Source organism: Sycon ciliatum, chromosome 1 (assembly GCF_964019385.1).
Source record: "Sycon ciliatum chromosome 1, ocSycCili1.1, whole genome shotgun sequence".
Taxonomy (NCBI): Eukaryota; Metazoa; Porifera; class Calcarea; order Leucosolenida; family Sycettidae; genus Sycon; species Sycon ciliatum.
The window spans coordinates 95,829,709-95,846,723 of record NC_088643.1 but is presented as its reverse complement, the minus strand read 5'-3'; the positions used below and the strand labels follow the sequence as shown (position 1 = coordinate 95,846,723).

The following is a 17,015-nucleotide window of genomic DNA, read 5'->3' as shown; positions in this document are numbered from 1 at the left end:
GTTGTGGCCTCGTGGGTACGTCTTACGCTATTTGCGCTTGCCACGTGCTTATGCGGCCCGCCTTACCTGGTGGGCTCTCGCGCCTTATTTCCCATAAAGCATGGTGGTGTCTGTCATTGTGGACCGGGCGGCATCCGGGGACTTCGCCTCTTCCATACGTGGTATGTTTGCTCCGCCACACCGCCTGTTCTATCTTGCGTACTCGGTTAGTACTGTACCTTGGCTGAGGCTTAGTACGCGCGCTGGAGTCCTTTCGTGCCATGAAAGGAACTGCTTCCTAATATAGAGATTAGGCGCCATGAGCCCTGCTTGTAGTAAACATTGCATTAGTAGCGCTGATACCTTTATGCAAATATGGGGTAGTCTCGCCCGCGCATATGGGCGTACTCGTACTGCGGCCTGGGCTTCCCCAGTACGGCTGCCCGCCATTGCATGCCAGACAGCCCCATTGTTGCGCGCCTAGCCACGCGCGTGGCTTTTGCCTGCTGCTCGGTTGTCAGCGATAACTACGGTTTGCCGTACGCTGCAAACCTACATTTATCGCCCCTCCCCCCGAGACACACACATCATAGCACCATAGAATGGGGTTGCATTTTTGTTGTTTTTGCCATGTGATTAAGCAATCACGAGTGAAACGAGGGTTGCCTGCTGCTCCTCCAAAAATAGGTTTTTGCATCGGTCCTGGGTGCCGTGTTTCCATGCCACCCAGCTAGTGGGAGGGCAAGCCTGCAGATGTGTGGATGTACCGCTTGTACGCTGAAATGCGCCAACGTCCGGCTGCCTGCCGCTGCCGCTCTGGTGCCCGTTGTGCTGCCAACTCGGTGGCACCGCCCTTGCGCAGGAGTGGCTACCGACCTCGGGGCGCAAAGCTCTCAGCAGTAGGTTGATGTCCTTCTGTGTTAGCTGCTTGCCATTGCCGTGGACAAAGAAGGGTGCCCCGGCGTTTGGCCACCGTCGCCTGTATCTGTATGCCATGACGGCCTCTGCGGGACACCGCTCTTTGTTGGCTGCCGCTTAAAGCAACGCTGTGCCGCCTCTGCCGAACTGCGAGGGACCAAGCTTGATTACCACCTTTGTCTGCGCTATCTGGACCTAAGCCACGGTCAGGGTGTTGAAATTGCGTCCTTCGCCCGTTGACGTTGAGGCATATACACCTACGCACAGCAGCCTGTAAAATGCCGTCAACAGTACTGCCCATATCATTGCTTTATCGCTTGCCGAGTGGGCGGACGTGCCCACTTGCGCTTTTATGGTGAGCAGATCTGACGGTGCAACTGGTAGGCGCTGCCGACCCGCATGGTTACCTGCCTCCGACCTCCATGTGTTAAATTGCGTTCGCTCGATGCCTTTCAATACGGCAACGAGGCGTTGTGAGCGCAGTCCCTCTACGGACATGCCTTGCGATAGCAGGTGAAACCTTATCGCAGCCAAGTATACCTAAAGTGTTGCCTGCAGACACTAACTCTGAAAGTGAGGTAACAAAGCGCACGATCTCTTCGTTGTGCGGCTGAGCCGGGTTGAAGCCGACCGCTGACACGGATTTCAAGTATGCTTTAATGCCTGGCCGGTATGTCTTACGTGTGCTGGGCGCGACCGACAATGCTACCAGGGTGTTGGCATCACGAGACAACTCGGGCTTCCCGACATCGCCTGTGCAGACCAAACGCATCTGCGAAAAAGTGGATGTTGTACGTGTGTCCTGCCTTTCCTTGACATCTCATCCTGCTCGGACATGCCCTTACTCTAGGCCAAGCAACCTCCAAAAATAGTAGTGGGGAGCTCCCTTAGGAGAGCTAATGCTATGCGTTGACCATATGCTCCTTGGTTCGCTTGACCGACATGGGATGCCGCATAGGCTCTGTGTGTCGCAATTCTGCCCGCTTGGGTATACAGTCGCATTGCCATGCGCCTTATGGGACCCGCGCGTGCAGGCTGCACGACCTGCCATGCTTGGCTGCGCTGTTGAGGTTTGTCAAGCGGTCTGTGGCATGCACCAACTCCGCTGTACGCCCTGCTAGTCCCGCGCGGGATGATTATAGACTTTAATATACTGTACGCACAGCGGCGTCGAATTGGCCTTCTATAATGTATGCTTATGTATTATTATAATTACTGGTAACGCCCGTGCCCTTTGCCAACTGCATGAGGCAACGCCGCATACGCCCTGCGCGCCGCAATGCTGCCCCGCATGGGTATACATATTGCTATGCGCCTTATGGGACCCGCGCGCGCGGTCTACCTTAGAAGCTGTGCTTGGCTGAGCTGCTTAAGTTTGTCAAGCGGTCTGTGGCGCGCGCCAGGTCTGCTGTATGCCATGTTAGTCCCGCGCGGGATGAATAATTATAGACTTTTTAAATACATTGCGTGCACTGCGGCATATAAATAGCCTTCTATAATATATGCTTAAAGCATGTATTGTTATAATTTCTGGCAACGCCCGTGCCCTTTGCCAAGCGCATAAGGCAACGCCGCATATGCCCTGCGCGCCGCAATGCTGCCCCGCATGGGTATACATATTGCTATGCGCCTTATGGGACCCGCGCGCGCGGTCTACCTTAGAAGCCGTGCTTGGCTGAGCTGCTAAAGTTTGTCAAGCGGTCTGTGGCGCGCGCCAGGTCTGCTGTATGCCATGCTAGTCCCGCGCGGGATGAATATATACTTTTTAGAATACATTGCGCGCACTGCGGCATCTAAATAGCCTTCTATAATGTATGCTTTATGTATTATTAAATTTCTGGCAATGCCCGTGCCCTTTGCCAATCGAATAAGGCAACGCCGCATATGCCCTGCGCGCCACAATGCTGCCCCGCATGGGTATACATAATTATTGCTATGCGCCTTATGGGACCCGCGCGCGCGGTCTACCTGAGAAGCCGTGCTTGGCTGAGCTGCTAGTTTGTCAAGTGGTCTGTGGCGCGTGCCAGGTCCGCTGTATACCATGCTAGTCCCGCGCAGGATGAATATAGGCTTTTTAGAATACATTGCGCGCGCTGCGGCATCTAAATAGCCTTCTATAATGATTGTATGCTTTATGTATTATTAAATTTCTAGCAACGCCCGTGCCCTTTGCCAAGCGCATAAGGCAACGCCGCATATGCCCTGCGCGCCGCAATGCTGCCCCGCATGGGTATACATAATTATTGCTATGCGCCTTATGGGACCCGAGATGCCGTGCCTGGCTGAGCTGCTAAAGTTTGTCAAGCGGTCTGTGGCACGCGCCAAGTCCGCTGTACGCCATGCTAGTCCCGCGCGGGATGAATATAAGCTTTAATACAGTGCACGCGCTGCTGCGTCTAAGTAGCCTTCCATAATATATGCTTATGTATTATTGGGAGAGTCCCCCAACGCCTAGCATGTTAGGTTATCTCTGCTTATAAAATTGCACATAATCATCAAGGCAACGCCCGTGCCCTTTGCCAACCTCCTGCCACGGCCGTGATGATAATTTATAGCTGGGCTTTACCCGCCGCCCTGAGGCTGACCCTCGCGCTAAGTGTTAGCCCGGATGCCCGCATTGCCTGTGTGTCAGCCTATGCTGAACCAGTGGTGACACAATATCCATGCAAGCCGGTGCATGAAAAAGGGGAATGAAGACAGTCTGGCAACCCTGGCATGCGCTTGCCAGGGAACCCTGGCTGTGCGGTTTTGCGTGCGTGTTATTCATTGATGAAATTGTCTAAATAATGCTCAAAGTTCTCAACAGCGTGGGTTTCGCGTCAGATCCGCGCCAGTGCATCAGCAAAACGATTAAAAAATAAGGGTGACGACCGCAAGCCAAAAGGTCAGAATAAATTTGTCTCGCCAACACGTGCCAAATCTCGGTCGATAAATTAACGCTATTCCCAGCAAGGGGCAGACCATGCATAATTAATCGGTGGCTGCCGTCTTTTTTTGGTACTACACCCGTACCAGACATGCGCAAAGGTAAGAAAGGTGGCGTGTCAAAAGCGTCACTAATGTGCTTAAAAGTTTGCATTCCTTGGCTAAATAGGCATCTACAATAGCTAGATCTGTGGTTGCAGAGCCTGCGGCAAGATTACTAGAAGCAACTGAAGTGCGCGATCGCCTGCAAACTCGATGCGGCAGCAAAAACGCAAATTGAACCAGATAGTTTCCACTAAGACCCGATCAGGGTGGCCAGCAAGCTCTACACTAACTGCATCAAAATTTATTGGTGTGGAGACTGAGTTTAAACTTAAAGAATTAGCAGATGTGGACACAGCGTTCTCGCGAACTAATGACGGCTGTACAGGAGTGTGATGAGGCTTTTCAGGCCGAAGTGCGGGTGGGACACTCCATTGCTTGGTGTGTTCCCTTGCAGAACATGCACCTGAGCTGGTAGCTGCAATTTGAAAAGGTGCAGTTCCCTTTGTTAAACATTTTGCAGATCGGCTTTCCGCTGGGCCCAGAGGTGGAGGCACGAAAAGGCGCGTTCAGTGAAGGCTTCGCTACACATGCCACGGTGGAGTGGCCTGTCCTCTTACATTTAGCGCACACGGGCAGAGCTTGGCCGGTGAAGGACTGCGTGAAGAGTTCCATGTGTAGATTACGGATGCTGATGCTGTGGTCTCTTGACATTGCCTGTCGCAACCGAGTGTCGTATACTTGCACCGCAGCAAAACGATATTTTTTCGCCGCTTGTACTACCCTTAGCTGGCGCTCCATGAGACCAGCACATGCCCTGGTGCGCCCTCGCTAGCAATGACCCTAAAGATCGACCAGGCTTCGATCCAGTCGGTGACATTTTCAATTTTACGCCTGGGTGTCGACACGGTAGAAATTAGTACTGAAGCGTCAGCAGCGTTTTCGTCAACTCGGAAGCGTTTAGCGGATGGCTCCATTCCTACACTGCGACTTGGCCATAGTATTGCCAGCTCTACATACTCAATGTTCATGATCTTTCTATTGGGATCCGCAGACACATGTGCTACACACGAGGGCATTCTTTTATCGCCACTGGCTAATGTTCCATACCTTGGACTTCCGCCGCAGAGGTATCGGTCGCTTGACTGGGGCCCGCTAGCTGGTTCCACGCGGCCCAGACAGCGGAGGAAGCAGCCTCGCTGATGGCTCTCAGCTGTGCTGGGGACAGCTCCATTGCCGGCATGCCGACGACTGCCACAGAATATAATAATTGCTGCTACACTGTACTTTATATAATTTACTTTACGCACTGAAACAAAAAAATCACGCCCATCTGCTGCTGCTGCTAGCTGCCAATATTGATGCTGTCCCTGCGTTCGCCACCTCCAACTGCTGAGGTGCCTCGTGCTGTGGCACTACCACACCTTGGTCCGCCCTGCGTTGATCCGGCATCGTACTCTCGTACTCTGCTATGCTGCCGTACTCTCGCGTTGTGGCCTCGTGGGTACGTCTTACGCTATTTGCGCTTGCCACGTGCTTATGCGGCCCGCCTTACCTGGTGGGCTCTCGCGCCTTATTTCCCATAAAGCATGGTGGTGTCTGTCATTGTGGACCGGGCGGCATCCGGGGACTTCGCCTCTTCCATACGTGGTATGTTTGCTCCGCCACACCGCCTGTTCTATCTTGCGTACTCGGTTAGTACTGTACCTTGGCTGAGGCTTAGTACGCGCGCTGGAGTCCTTTCGTGCCATGAAAGGAACTGCTTCCTAATATAGAGATTAGGCGCCATGAGCCCTGCTTGTAGTAAACATTGCATTAGTAGCGCTGATACCTTTATGCAAATATGGGGTAGTCTCGCCCGCGCATATGGGCGTACTCGTACTGCGGCCTGGGCTTCCCCAGTACGGCTGCCCGCCATTGCATGCCAGACAGCCCCATTGTTGCGCGCCTAGCCACGCGCGTGGCTTTTGCCTGCTGCTCGGTTGTCAGCGATAACTACGGTTTGCCGTACGCTGCAAACCTACATTTTAACTTCGCCATTTCGGCAGGAGGGAGATGTCTGTGGCTGCCAAATAGTTGAAAACATGCCGCCGCCACCTCCCATCGAGTTGAAGCCAAGCAAATCAGCACCTATACTATTCTCGTCAAGTGTTTGGCAGGCTATGGTAAATCTGCAACGTTAGCTGCTACGCAAGCAAGACGTGGAGACTGGTTACGGTAGACAAACACTTCTCAACATGCTATCGGTTTTGTTGCAAGAATCGACTAAATGAAAAGAATAAAAGAGGTACTAGCAATGTTCAGACTGTCCAATTTACATGATAACCATCATGGGGTGCTGCCCACATGATAACCATCATGGGGTGCTGCCCACATGATAACCATCATGGGGTGCTGCCCACATGATAACCATCATGGGGTGCACACATGATAACCATCATGGGGTGCACACATGATAACCATCATGGGGTGCACACATGATAACCATCATGGGGTGCACACATGATAACCATCATGGGGTGTACACATGATAACCATCATGGGGTGCACACATGATAACCATCATGGGGTGCACACATGATAACCATCATGGGGTGCACACATGATAACCATCATGGGGTGTACACATGATAACCATCATGGGGTGCTGCCCACTGAGTCAAAAGTTCAAAACTCCAGTTGGCATGTCACACAGTGGGGAGCGAACCTTGGTGATACGGAGGAAGTACATCTGGCACAACAATGTTGTATTGCTAAACTGTATACACACCACACCACCTATGAGACTGGTGCATTTCCACAATTCAGGTAGCTTAGAATGGCTGCCAGCCATCCGCGTTGCCTTCCAGTAACAATTTAGCTTGAGGCTGCTTTCCCTTACCTAGCATCCAGTGCCTGTGCCGGTTTCAGCGGAGTCTTGAACTGTTCACCGCGAGTAACCTGCATGAAAACATCCATACACCAAACACATACTTCAACATCTACCTGCTCACTACCCAAACTGGTCACACGAGACCAACTGGAGGGTCAGACTGGAGTCTTGCCCAGATGGCTTACTGGTAAGGTGGGGGACACAGTCATGCACAGGCATATATGCACATGATCTTAGACCTTCCATTTAGAGAAAGACATGATTGAGAAACCAAGAAGACAAAGAATTAAGACCATCCCAAACAGCTAAGTACTAGCGCAAGGCATGGGTGATTTTCTTTAACCCTCTCACAGTGAATTCCCCAGGACACTTTTAGAAGCATCCATCCGGAGTACGAGTACCCTTTAAAAAATGTATGCCAAGTGCTAAAAATCAAAAATGTCAAAAACAAAAATATAGACACTGTGCTGGGGTGGAAGGAAGGTAGGTTCCCAATGGAACCACTGACCTAGCAACCGAGCAACATACAGTGTGAATGTGACAAGTAAGTAGGTGTGGCATTGTGGAGATAACAAGAGAGCTCAGCTCTATCAACATGTACGTGTGGCACGTATGAGAAAGATAGCTAACAAGATAGCTCATTCCTGACTTGTACTTACAGTGACTTTATTGGTGAGAGAAACACCAACTCCTTCACCTGCACAGCCCAGCAGGGCTCCTACTGCTGCAAGCTCATCTCCATTGTCAACCTGGCAACCATCATTACCACCCTTGCTGAAAGTCAGATTACCGATATGCAGAATGGAAGCCAAGATGGAGAAAATGCTGTCCTTCAAGGAGGTCTGCAATATTTCCACACAAAAATACAGAACCAGAAAAACTCATAGAGAACCGCTTGCAATAATGCATTCTGCTGTACACTCAGAACATGATCAACACAAGGGTTCTACGGCGTACAAGGACATCCACTGAAAAGCATCCGTGCCTGGAAGCCACAATAACAACTCCAATGTGCAATAGCAAAGAAGGAATCGCATAACAGTGCATGCGGTGCTGTTGAGGTATTTCCCAGTTGCCTAAACTTTTCGTTTCCCCATGCTACTCCCCCTTCCCCATGCTACTCCCCCTTTCCCTTCCCCATGCTACTCCCCCTTCCCCAGTATCGACATGATGTGGTGTATTCTCAGCTTTCCTTGAGAATGCCTTTTAGTGTTCAAGAACACATACTGCAGTGTCGCGTATAAAAGCCTGGCTTTTTAGATACACTGTCGGCACATAAGCCTGGTTTTCAAGAGACACTGTCGGCACATAAGCCTGGTTTTAGTGTTGACATACAAGTACATAGAAATACCTGGTTTGAATTGAAGCTTAGCCTTGACACCGGCTTCTTCAGGAATAAGCCAAGCGTCCAACGCTGCCTACATTGCAGTTGACTAGATAGTGGACATGTAAAATACCCTATGTACACTTGCATTTCAGCTTGAGTCCCAAGAAGTGTTCTTGGAAATACAACACTCTTTAGAATACTTTTGCCAGCCAGTATTCACTCACCGCAAATCCCATGACCTCAAAAGCGTTGACAAGGTTGTTGAAATCTTCCACGTCATTCTTGCCAGTGAGAGTGCAAGCTTTACCCTACAGAACAACACACATGCAACGAGAGCAAGAATACTGGTATGTGCGGAGAATTCATGACCATAATTGCATCTCAAGAAGGAGTATAGAGTACCGAATGTACATACAGTGGGGTACAGCCTACCAACAAGTACTTCAGAAGTACATGGACTTGGAAGTATGTGGATGTCTACATTTTAGGAGAGGAGATAGGGCATGCACAGGTTTTACTACAGTCAGTACCTGGTTAAGATAGAAGTAATCATCAGGAGATGCGAGACCAAACTTGGCCTTCTCCTCGTCTGGCAGACCAACACACAGCTCATAAAAGCTGTGGTAGTTTCTCTCTCCTTCAGGTTGGGTGCAAATACGAGATTTTTCAAGTAAGTAGTCCGTTGTCTTGGCACCAGAAATGATACCACTGAAAGAAAGAAGCCACAAGCAAAACAAACAATGACATTTACTTTGATAAAAAGTCCACAAACTCTTCTTGTTTTTTGACTACTTTTATATTTTAAATTACCGTTTTTGCTGGAGTGTGCACTGTGGATGCGCTACTTCAGGCTCCAAAGCGCAGGTGCGTATTAGGCTCCGAATATGAGAATGCACACACTTCGAAAAGTAGTACAATGTATCAAACTGTTGCGAAGTTAGTCTGCCACCTCTGAGTCTCTGACCCTGCACAAGCCATATTCATGCATTTGTGGTGTCTTCTGCCAGCTACATTGCAGATGCAAGATGGGTAGGCGACCCCGTAGGTACTAGGTAGCATGTGCATACACAGCTGTACATTGTGTCAATGGTTGCACTGTAATACTGCCATTATTATCCATAGTTTTCACAAATCTAGGGTGCGCATTATACTCTGGACATACATATACATGAATTGCCGGCAATGTTGGTTACAAACTGAGGGTGCGCATTATGCTCAGGTGCGCGTTATACTCCGGAAAATACGGCATGGCTCTTACGATAAATGTGCCTGTGTTGCCTACCGATAGTATTTGAAGCAACAGAGCATTCCACTTATTCTAGAACCCTAGAGGATGGCTGTCAGTTGTCTACTTTAGGTCTTTCGAAGAATAAAAGGATTCTTAAATGACAGCAACTTTTCACAAATAAAACAGCAGTTTCCAAGCGAACACCATAAATAAAGTGATGAGAAAGTGATGAGATACTTCATAAAAGATTGCTAGTGAATCCTAGCGCAAAATTAGCTCTTTGGGCCAGTAGCCCTTGATCAGTATGGTTTGCAAGCATTGCAGCTCAATATCACAACACCACACTTACGACGAGTCAAAGTTGATCTCCATATACTTTCCAAATCTACTAGAGTTGTTGTTGCGCACAGTCTTTGCATTCCCAAAGGATTCAAGGATGGGACTTGCTTCCAGAATCTACATGGGTTTGAACACAAACATAGATCAGCGCAAGTTTATTCCTGATCGGTCCAATGTCCCACTTCTGCACCTTGTGTTTCACTCTCGGAAGAAATGCGGCCAAGCTATCACACGACTGTCCACAACCAATTAAAAAGTATGATTTGCTGTCGGTTCAACAATGATTCTCACTCAACAACTCTGGTTGATCCGTCCCTGTTACAGTCAGCCTATGTAATCAGCCACAACTTGACAGACACTGTAGCCAAGCCAAGGAGAAACATTGATTTAGAGCAGAACTAGTGAATCATTGCAATGTAACACTACATACCGTATTATCTCTAATATAAGCACGATCCTTTATTTTTTCAATGTACCTCCGCCCCGTGCTATTAATGGAGACGTTCCTTTATTGGAGACTGTTCCATTATTATTTCAACCTCATTTCAGAGGCATGTTGCCATGCCAAATTCATGTATGACGCACACATTTCAGGGTTTTTTTCGTCGGTACAGATAATGAATTTACACAGTGTGCTTATGATGGAGACTGAGCACTTTATTTTTTGAATGCCGCCCCAAGGTGTTCTATTATTGGAGACGTGCTATTATTGGAGACTGTGCTTATATTAGAGATAATAAAGTACAGTCGTGGCAAGTGAAATCCGACACTTGCCATAGGGGACAGCGCCACAAATGGACACCAATGATGTAATGCACTGCACCTAATTTGTACTGTGGAGCCGTATGCATCCCAAACAGATCGAAAGGTCACAGCGTAGATACACACAGTTCACAAATACGGTACACATAAGGAGTATTGGTATCCAATCCCCATTCATTTTTTACCAGCACCTTTTGAACTTTGACTGTGATGAGTACGAGTTTTGTCATCAGACAGATCAAGTTGTATGTAACACAATCATGTACTGTACGTATGCAGGGCTGCAGACTGCATGGTGCAGTCCCTTATGCCAAGTGTCGGATTTCGCTTGCCACAACTGTATATGAAGGTAGCTGCTCTTACCTGCTCCGTGATAAGTGAACTAGAACACTTGTTCACAGCCGCCAAGTACTGCATGATGAGCTTAGTACTTTCCGTCTTTCCTGCTCCACTTTCTCCACTGATAACTACACACTGATCTTCCTTGGTCTTCATCATGGCAGCGAAAGCTCCACTGCCAATGGCAAAGATATGTGAGGGCAGCTTACCAATGAGCTGACCTTCGTACTTGCGTACATAGTCCATACCATACATATCAAACATCTTGTACGGGTTGACAGCAACTAAAATGCTTCCTGTGTATGTGTAGATCTTTTCCCGTTGATACCGCCGACAAATGTTCTCCAGCAATGCACCTTCATGCAGCTCACTGGACAGGTGAAGAAAAGCAAGCAAACACATTAATATCAGACTTACCTTTGCTGGAATTTGCAGATGCGTTTACATTTGTAGTGTATGCTTTATCCAGTAAGAAGAGTGTGATAATATCATAACATGATATGGGTAAAACTTGTCTTGGCCTCAATGAGACTGGCCCAAGATGCTCTCGACAAAGCTGGTCTCTAGCCAGGATAACCCCCGTATACTTAACCAATGGTTAGTGCCAAGAAAAGAAATTGGATCAGGTGGTCACTGAAAGCAGTTGGTCATTCGACCACTTGGAAGAGCACATGAAGGTTTCTTCATACAAAACGAGGTATAAATGGGGTAATACTAGGTTCACACATGATCACAGAATACGGTTGCCGTTGGGTTAAACACATGAGCATCACACAGAGTCGGGCTACACGCGTTCACACATGATTACAGACTACGACTGGGTTACACAAATGCTTACCTGAGCTGGATCATATCTTCGACTCCGTTTGGGTCATTGTCAGTCATTTCAGAAACATCTTTGCTTGGCGCCTCAAATTCCTGATAAGCAATGCAAAGAACAGAGATAGTAAGGTTCAGCAATCCTATTTGTCAACCTTATTCCAATCTGGGATGTCGGCCTAGATTGTCTTTGTGTTTAATTTGAGATGCTTCCTATCTGCACCATGAAGATACTATTACACAAGTACATGACACACTTTAGTGCTGTACATGCATTATGAAGTAGTATTTGTTCATCTGCAATTCACTCAAGAACACAATGTTAACTGAAACAAGGCAATCCCCTGCAGGCTAGCTGTGTTGAGCGTCTGCTAGGACAGTGTACGGTGGTGCTGCCCAAAAAGCTACTGGTTATATGCATGACTGTTGCAGTGGATAATTTCGACTGCATGCAAACTGAACAGTAAAAACTGCTCATGCTGCGCTTTCGATATATGGTATATATGGTATGCAATATGCAAGATGACCATTTTGACTCTGGGACAAAGTAGGACAGTCTGTGTATTCTCTGCCATGGCTGTAATGTGCACGGTCAGGATAATGGCATGTATGTCCTGTGAGTGATTCTGAGGTTAATGAGCATAACATTGCATTCCAGTCAGTCTATGTCTGAAAACATGAGATTGTGGAATAGAGGTAAACAGATGGTCGTGTGATGCTGCATGTGTCTAGAATTGTCCGCTTGTCTCTCTCCAGCTCTACATGTAGGTGGACCCGCCATGCTAGTCGTCTCGATTCATCCCACTAGTGGGACATGATTGACGATAGTGCCGACCATCGTGTTTTGCAAAGAACGCTGTGCTCGCCAACTTCTAACCATCTTTGTGCATACGTGACAAAGGAGTCTCTCTTTTCTCTTTCCTCTCTTTCTCTCTCTCTAAAGTAAGATTTGGAAAGCATGCGTGGGAGAGTGGCGCGCACGCTGCGCATGCGCATGTATAGCAATGACATCATAATCAGATGCATGATCATCAGACTAAGTATGAGTGATAGATGTTCCACGTTCGTTAACAGGGCTTAGCGCACATGCTAAACCACCATATGTGCTGTACACTGTTAGGTGTGGTTTGTAAGCATCCCTCATAACATGACAATATAATACTGTACTCATCTGACACATGAAATAATGCTTCATATCCTATTCTTTACTGAGGGCTGCCTTACTTGCTGTCTCTCTCCCCCCCCCCCCCCCCCCTCACCCTTACATTGCATGGGACATTCACTACAGTATGAACGAGAATTCGGAAAGCTGCTTTTGTTCTAGTTTGGGTTAAAGAATTGAAGGGTAGGGGGTGCATGTTATGAAGTATCTTTCCACTTGAGAGCTTGCAAATTCTGATGGATGAACATGAACTGAAAAGACATACTGTCTGAGTGAGTTCCTGGTAAGTCTTCGGCATCTCAATTCGGTACCACCATTTTTGTACAGACAAATTTAGAGAGAAGAAGATAGCTACTCTCACCTTGCCGTCGTCGAGTTTCACTTTTATCTTGCCATCGCTGGAATCTATGACAGTGGCTGGGACTTGGTAGCCATCTGGGCCAACCACCCATACCGGCCCAGACTAAAGAATTCATGTTACAACACGTAGCACACGAGAAGGGAAAATCTGCATCTCCAGATTGTGAAGAGTAAAGACCGATCGAGAAAGTCCATGTTCTTACCAAGCCCGTGGCCATGATGGCCTCCTTCGCTGTGGTTACCTCTCCCTGTCCCTCTCAATGATTGACAATCTGAACCTGTCTACGTCTACGAAAATGATGAATTTCCTTCCGCCTGCGGTACTTCCTCGCCAGGAAAAGGCAATTAAAAAAACTACATGGAAAAGCTGAAAGTGTAGGGTACTCCACAACCTAGCTTCAAATGAAAGTTGACAGGAACATTGAATGTTTGTTGTTGCAGCTCTCCTCCCGGGATTGCTGAAAAAGCCGACAATCGTTGCATATGGCCATGGGCTTGCATGCATGCAGTCCGCAACCCGCAATTTTTTTCTATTTGTACGGTCAACTCGGCGTAGCTAGCCGGTACGCGCGATCGCGCGAACTGTCCACCCCGTGAAAGGTGCGCTATCGTACGAAACCCGCGTATCCAGATCTGCAGAGTTCGATCGAGTGTGTTTGGTAGCCATGGTACCGCGGCTATGGTTGGTTGGTACATGGTGGTGGAGCTGGGGAAATCAAAAAATGTGATATGAAGACTACTGCACTGAGTCATCCGGAACAGGGAACAGGAAGGCCCAAGTTTGGTTGGGGCGAGCCGAAAGGGGATCCCTTGGCGCTGCTCCTCGTGTGCTCGAAACTGTTTTTGGGTAGTACCAGTACAGTGCAGTATCCCCGCGACATGTCGACAGTACGACTCGTACAGGGGTTTTCGGGGTGATTGCGGAGTAAGCCATAAAAAAACAATTACATTCAAAACAGGGATAGGAATCGTAGGATCCCCTACTAGTATACTGGCCCTGGCCTAGGAGTAGGACTGCCGTTCTCTCTTATATGCAACCAGTTTATGGTTGCCAGTTTATGGTTGCACTTGCAGTCAGGAACACTGTTTCCCAAACAGTGTAGTGGATCCTCCGCCTTGTTCACGCGCTGTCATCGTGAAAACATGCTTTATTCGTGTAGAAGTAGCAATAGTCCATAAACAAGGCATTTTCTGTCTTGAAACTTACTTGTACGACACAGTACATGCATTGAAATCTTTATTATTGTACTTCGCCATTACTGGTTCAAAACCACGAAGAGCAGTATGCAAGTAGGAGGTGGCCCGACACCATTGGCATTGACATGGCCACATGGACGCTTCACTGCAGTACAGTGCAGCCTGCAGGCTTGCGTATCAACTACAGGACACTCGCCATTTTCCAGGACAACCCGAACAAGTTAGTCAGTACTAGTACTGGATCTGGAAAGCCTATAAGGACTTTATAAAAATAGGTGAGTCGATACCTCCTCACTGTGCACTCCTAATATGGAAGGAGTGGTCATGCGCTTGCATCAAGACACTCAGTCACAACAAGAGTACTTCAAGTATACAGAACTCCTTGGCAGTTATTGGGCGGCACCAGTACTCTTGTTCATAAGCCATAGCAAGAGTACATAACCCCCCCAGAGGATGCAACGCCTGATCCAGCTCTGCATAGGGTCTTGGTCGAGCGTAATCGGATCTTTGCGTCATAATACTGTACATATCTCAGGGGAACCCGGGGAGTCGCGGGTACTCTCGGATCAAAAGCAATGGTGCACTGCCTCGAGACCGGCCTTGTGCTGGTGTTAGGACCCGGCGGATAATGCTAGTTATTTTCGGCAATTATGCTACTAGCACTGCTAGTTAGGGCCTGGTCAGACTGCGGCAACTTTTGGTTGCCTGACGAAAAAAAAACAGCGTCCAGAATTTGAATCGCGATCACACTACACATGTGGGGAGAATGACAATTCAAACTTCATTTCGAGCGTCAAGTGGTAATCTCCACGAACGACGTCAAATTCCTTCACCTTGGGATCGCCAACACCTTCAGTGCAATCCTTGCAACCATCCTTATGAGTTTTGTTGTTGTCCGTGGCCAATTAGCTCCTCGATATCGAGATGAAAAAATCAGTGATTATCAGCGTCAATGGCGTATCAGCGTCAAATCCTGTTTGGAGCGGAAAAGCGTGGCCCGTTCTTGCTTTTTTTTGGAGCGTCAACTCTCGCTTTTGCCGCTCTGGCGGCAAGTTACTATGGAGATTCGGATTATAATCCTAGGATTATTTCGATTTTGCCGCAGTCTGACCAGGCCCTTAGGCCGCAACCACACTACGTAAAAATCAGTGTAAATCACAGTACAAACTTTCATGCATATCTCAGTACAAGTCGGTACGCAACCACACTACACTTTTCGGTCTGCATAGATGACGTTTTCACGCGAACAGCACGTGACGTTTTCACGCGAACAGCACGTGACGTTGTCGTACCAAAGCGTGTGCCATGCGCTGGAAAAGACCGGGAAATTCAAAAACCATGCTGATGCTGATGCTATGTACGACGACCAGGTACAAAAACAAAGTTGTACACAGGAGATGGAGCGCGAAAACGACGAAAACGGCAAACGTGGCTTTCTACAGGGGTGCGCCAGTTGCTGAAAACCTACAAAGCGCGTTTTGCACTTCGCACGCGTCGGCATGACGATTTCTACTGTAATGCAGTTTGTATGTGATTTTGTACCTAGTGTGGTTGCAGCCTAAAAGTGGCACATTATGCTAGTTTTAATGCTCGTTATGCTCAATTTAATGCCACTTTATATGGGGTCAAAAAAAGTGTCACGGATGGACTTCACGCAACTCCACTAACAGCAACACCATTAACAGCTGCACAGTCTCGAACCAAGGCAAGAACCTTGTGGCTTGGAACTTGCAGCTGTGTTGACAAAACTGTGATGAGCTCTCGAGCTAGTTCAGTACCAGAGGCTTTTGGACAGTACAGAGAAACGTACGAGGTGTTGGTGTATGTTGAAATCGCCATCGACGTAGCGGAGGACAACAGCAAGTGCCTCACCAAGGCGTGAAGTACCATCGAAAATAACGGTGAGATGAGCTGCAGATGCAATATCCTTCTTGATGGTAGACTGCTCATTCTGCAAAAGGAATGGCACCAACTGTGCCATGTGAGTGCTGTACGTCATGCGACAGTAGTTGCTCTCAAGCAACGGACGAAGGTGGTCTATCTTACTCAGAGGCACACCTGCTTTGAGGAAAGACTCTACAACATAATCATTGGCTCTTCGAATGAGGACATCATTGGCTACAGCACCAGATAGCCCTGTTCCTGCCAGCTCCTTCTTATGGTCTGTAGTGTACTTCTCCCACGAAGCTGCTAGCGCTTGCTGGTGTAGCTGGGCCGTCTTGTGTTTTTGGCTCGAAATGTGTGATTTCACAATGCTGTTCTTCGGTTGAACTGTCTGGCTGCAAGCACTGCAGTAAATCTTCCCACTGGATATGGTCAAATATTCCCCTGGAAATTGCTGCACGCGATGGTGGACGCTGACACAAGGTGTCAATGTGGAACTTCCACCGGCAATTCGCCCACGCTTAGCGACGGACTCCTTCCCACTTCTCTGGAAAGATCGTTTTCAGGCAATCGCTGCTCCGGCTAGTTCGGGAAGACGTTCACACGCTGTCCTGACCTCGTCCTCTTCGGACTCTGATTCTGAAGCGTCTTCATCGTCAAACTCGGAATCAAAGTGATCATCGCTACTGCTTACTAGATCAACAATGTCTCTGGCTGCTTGCTCGGACATAGCCATGACGTGTGTTCTTCATCAGCTAACAAAGAATAATAAGCAAAAGTTGGTGGAAACAAAACGCTCCCATTCTCACCGCCTTCTCATGGACACCCGTCACAAGTTTTTTTTCCCAACGCTTGTGCCCAG

At 48.2% G+C, this 17,015-nt stretch overlaps 1 protein-coding gene across 1 annotated transcript in view; it reads right to left on the bottom strand.

Annotated features, from left to right (window-relative positions):
* The window catches only part of LOC135806677 (unconventional myosin-XV-like), a 66,974-nt gene extending 53,447 nt beyond the window's left edge, over nt 1-13,527 (bottom strand). Inside the window, exons 1-9 of the mRNA XM_065320907.1 lie at nt 13,276-13,527; nt 13,074-13,175; nt 11,570-11,649; nt 10,756-11,101; nt 9,641-9,747; nt 8,594-8,771; nt 8,288-8,371; nt 7,396-7,578; nt 6,746-6,804 (exon numbers count right to left, since the gene is read on the bottom strand). Of these exons, the coding sequence (XP_065176979.1) occupies nt 6,746-6,804; nt 7,396-7,578; nt 8,288-8,371; nt 8,594-8,771; nt 9,641-9,747; nt 10,756-11,101; nt 11,570-11,649; nt 13,074-13,175; nt 13,276-13,290 (1,154 nt within the window). The 5' untranslated portion in view covers nt 13,291-13,527. The remainder of the gene's footprint in view (nt 1-6,745; nt 6,805-7,395; nt 7,579-8,287; nt 8,372-8,593; nt 8,772-9,640; nt 9,748-10,755; nt 11,102-11,569; nt 11,650-13,073; nt 13,176-13,275) is intronic.
* Between the last annotated feature and the right edge of the window lie 3,488 nt (nt 13,528-17,015).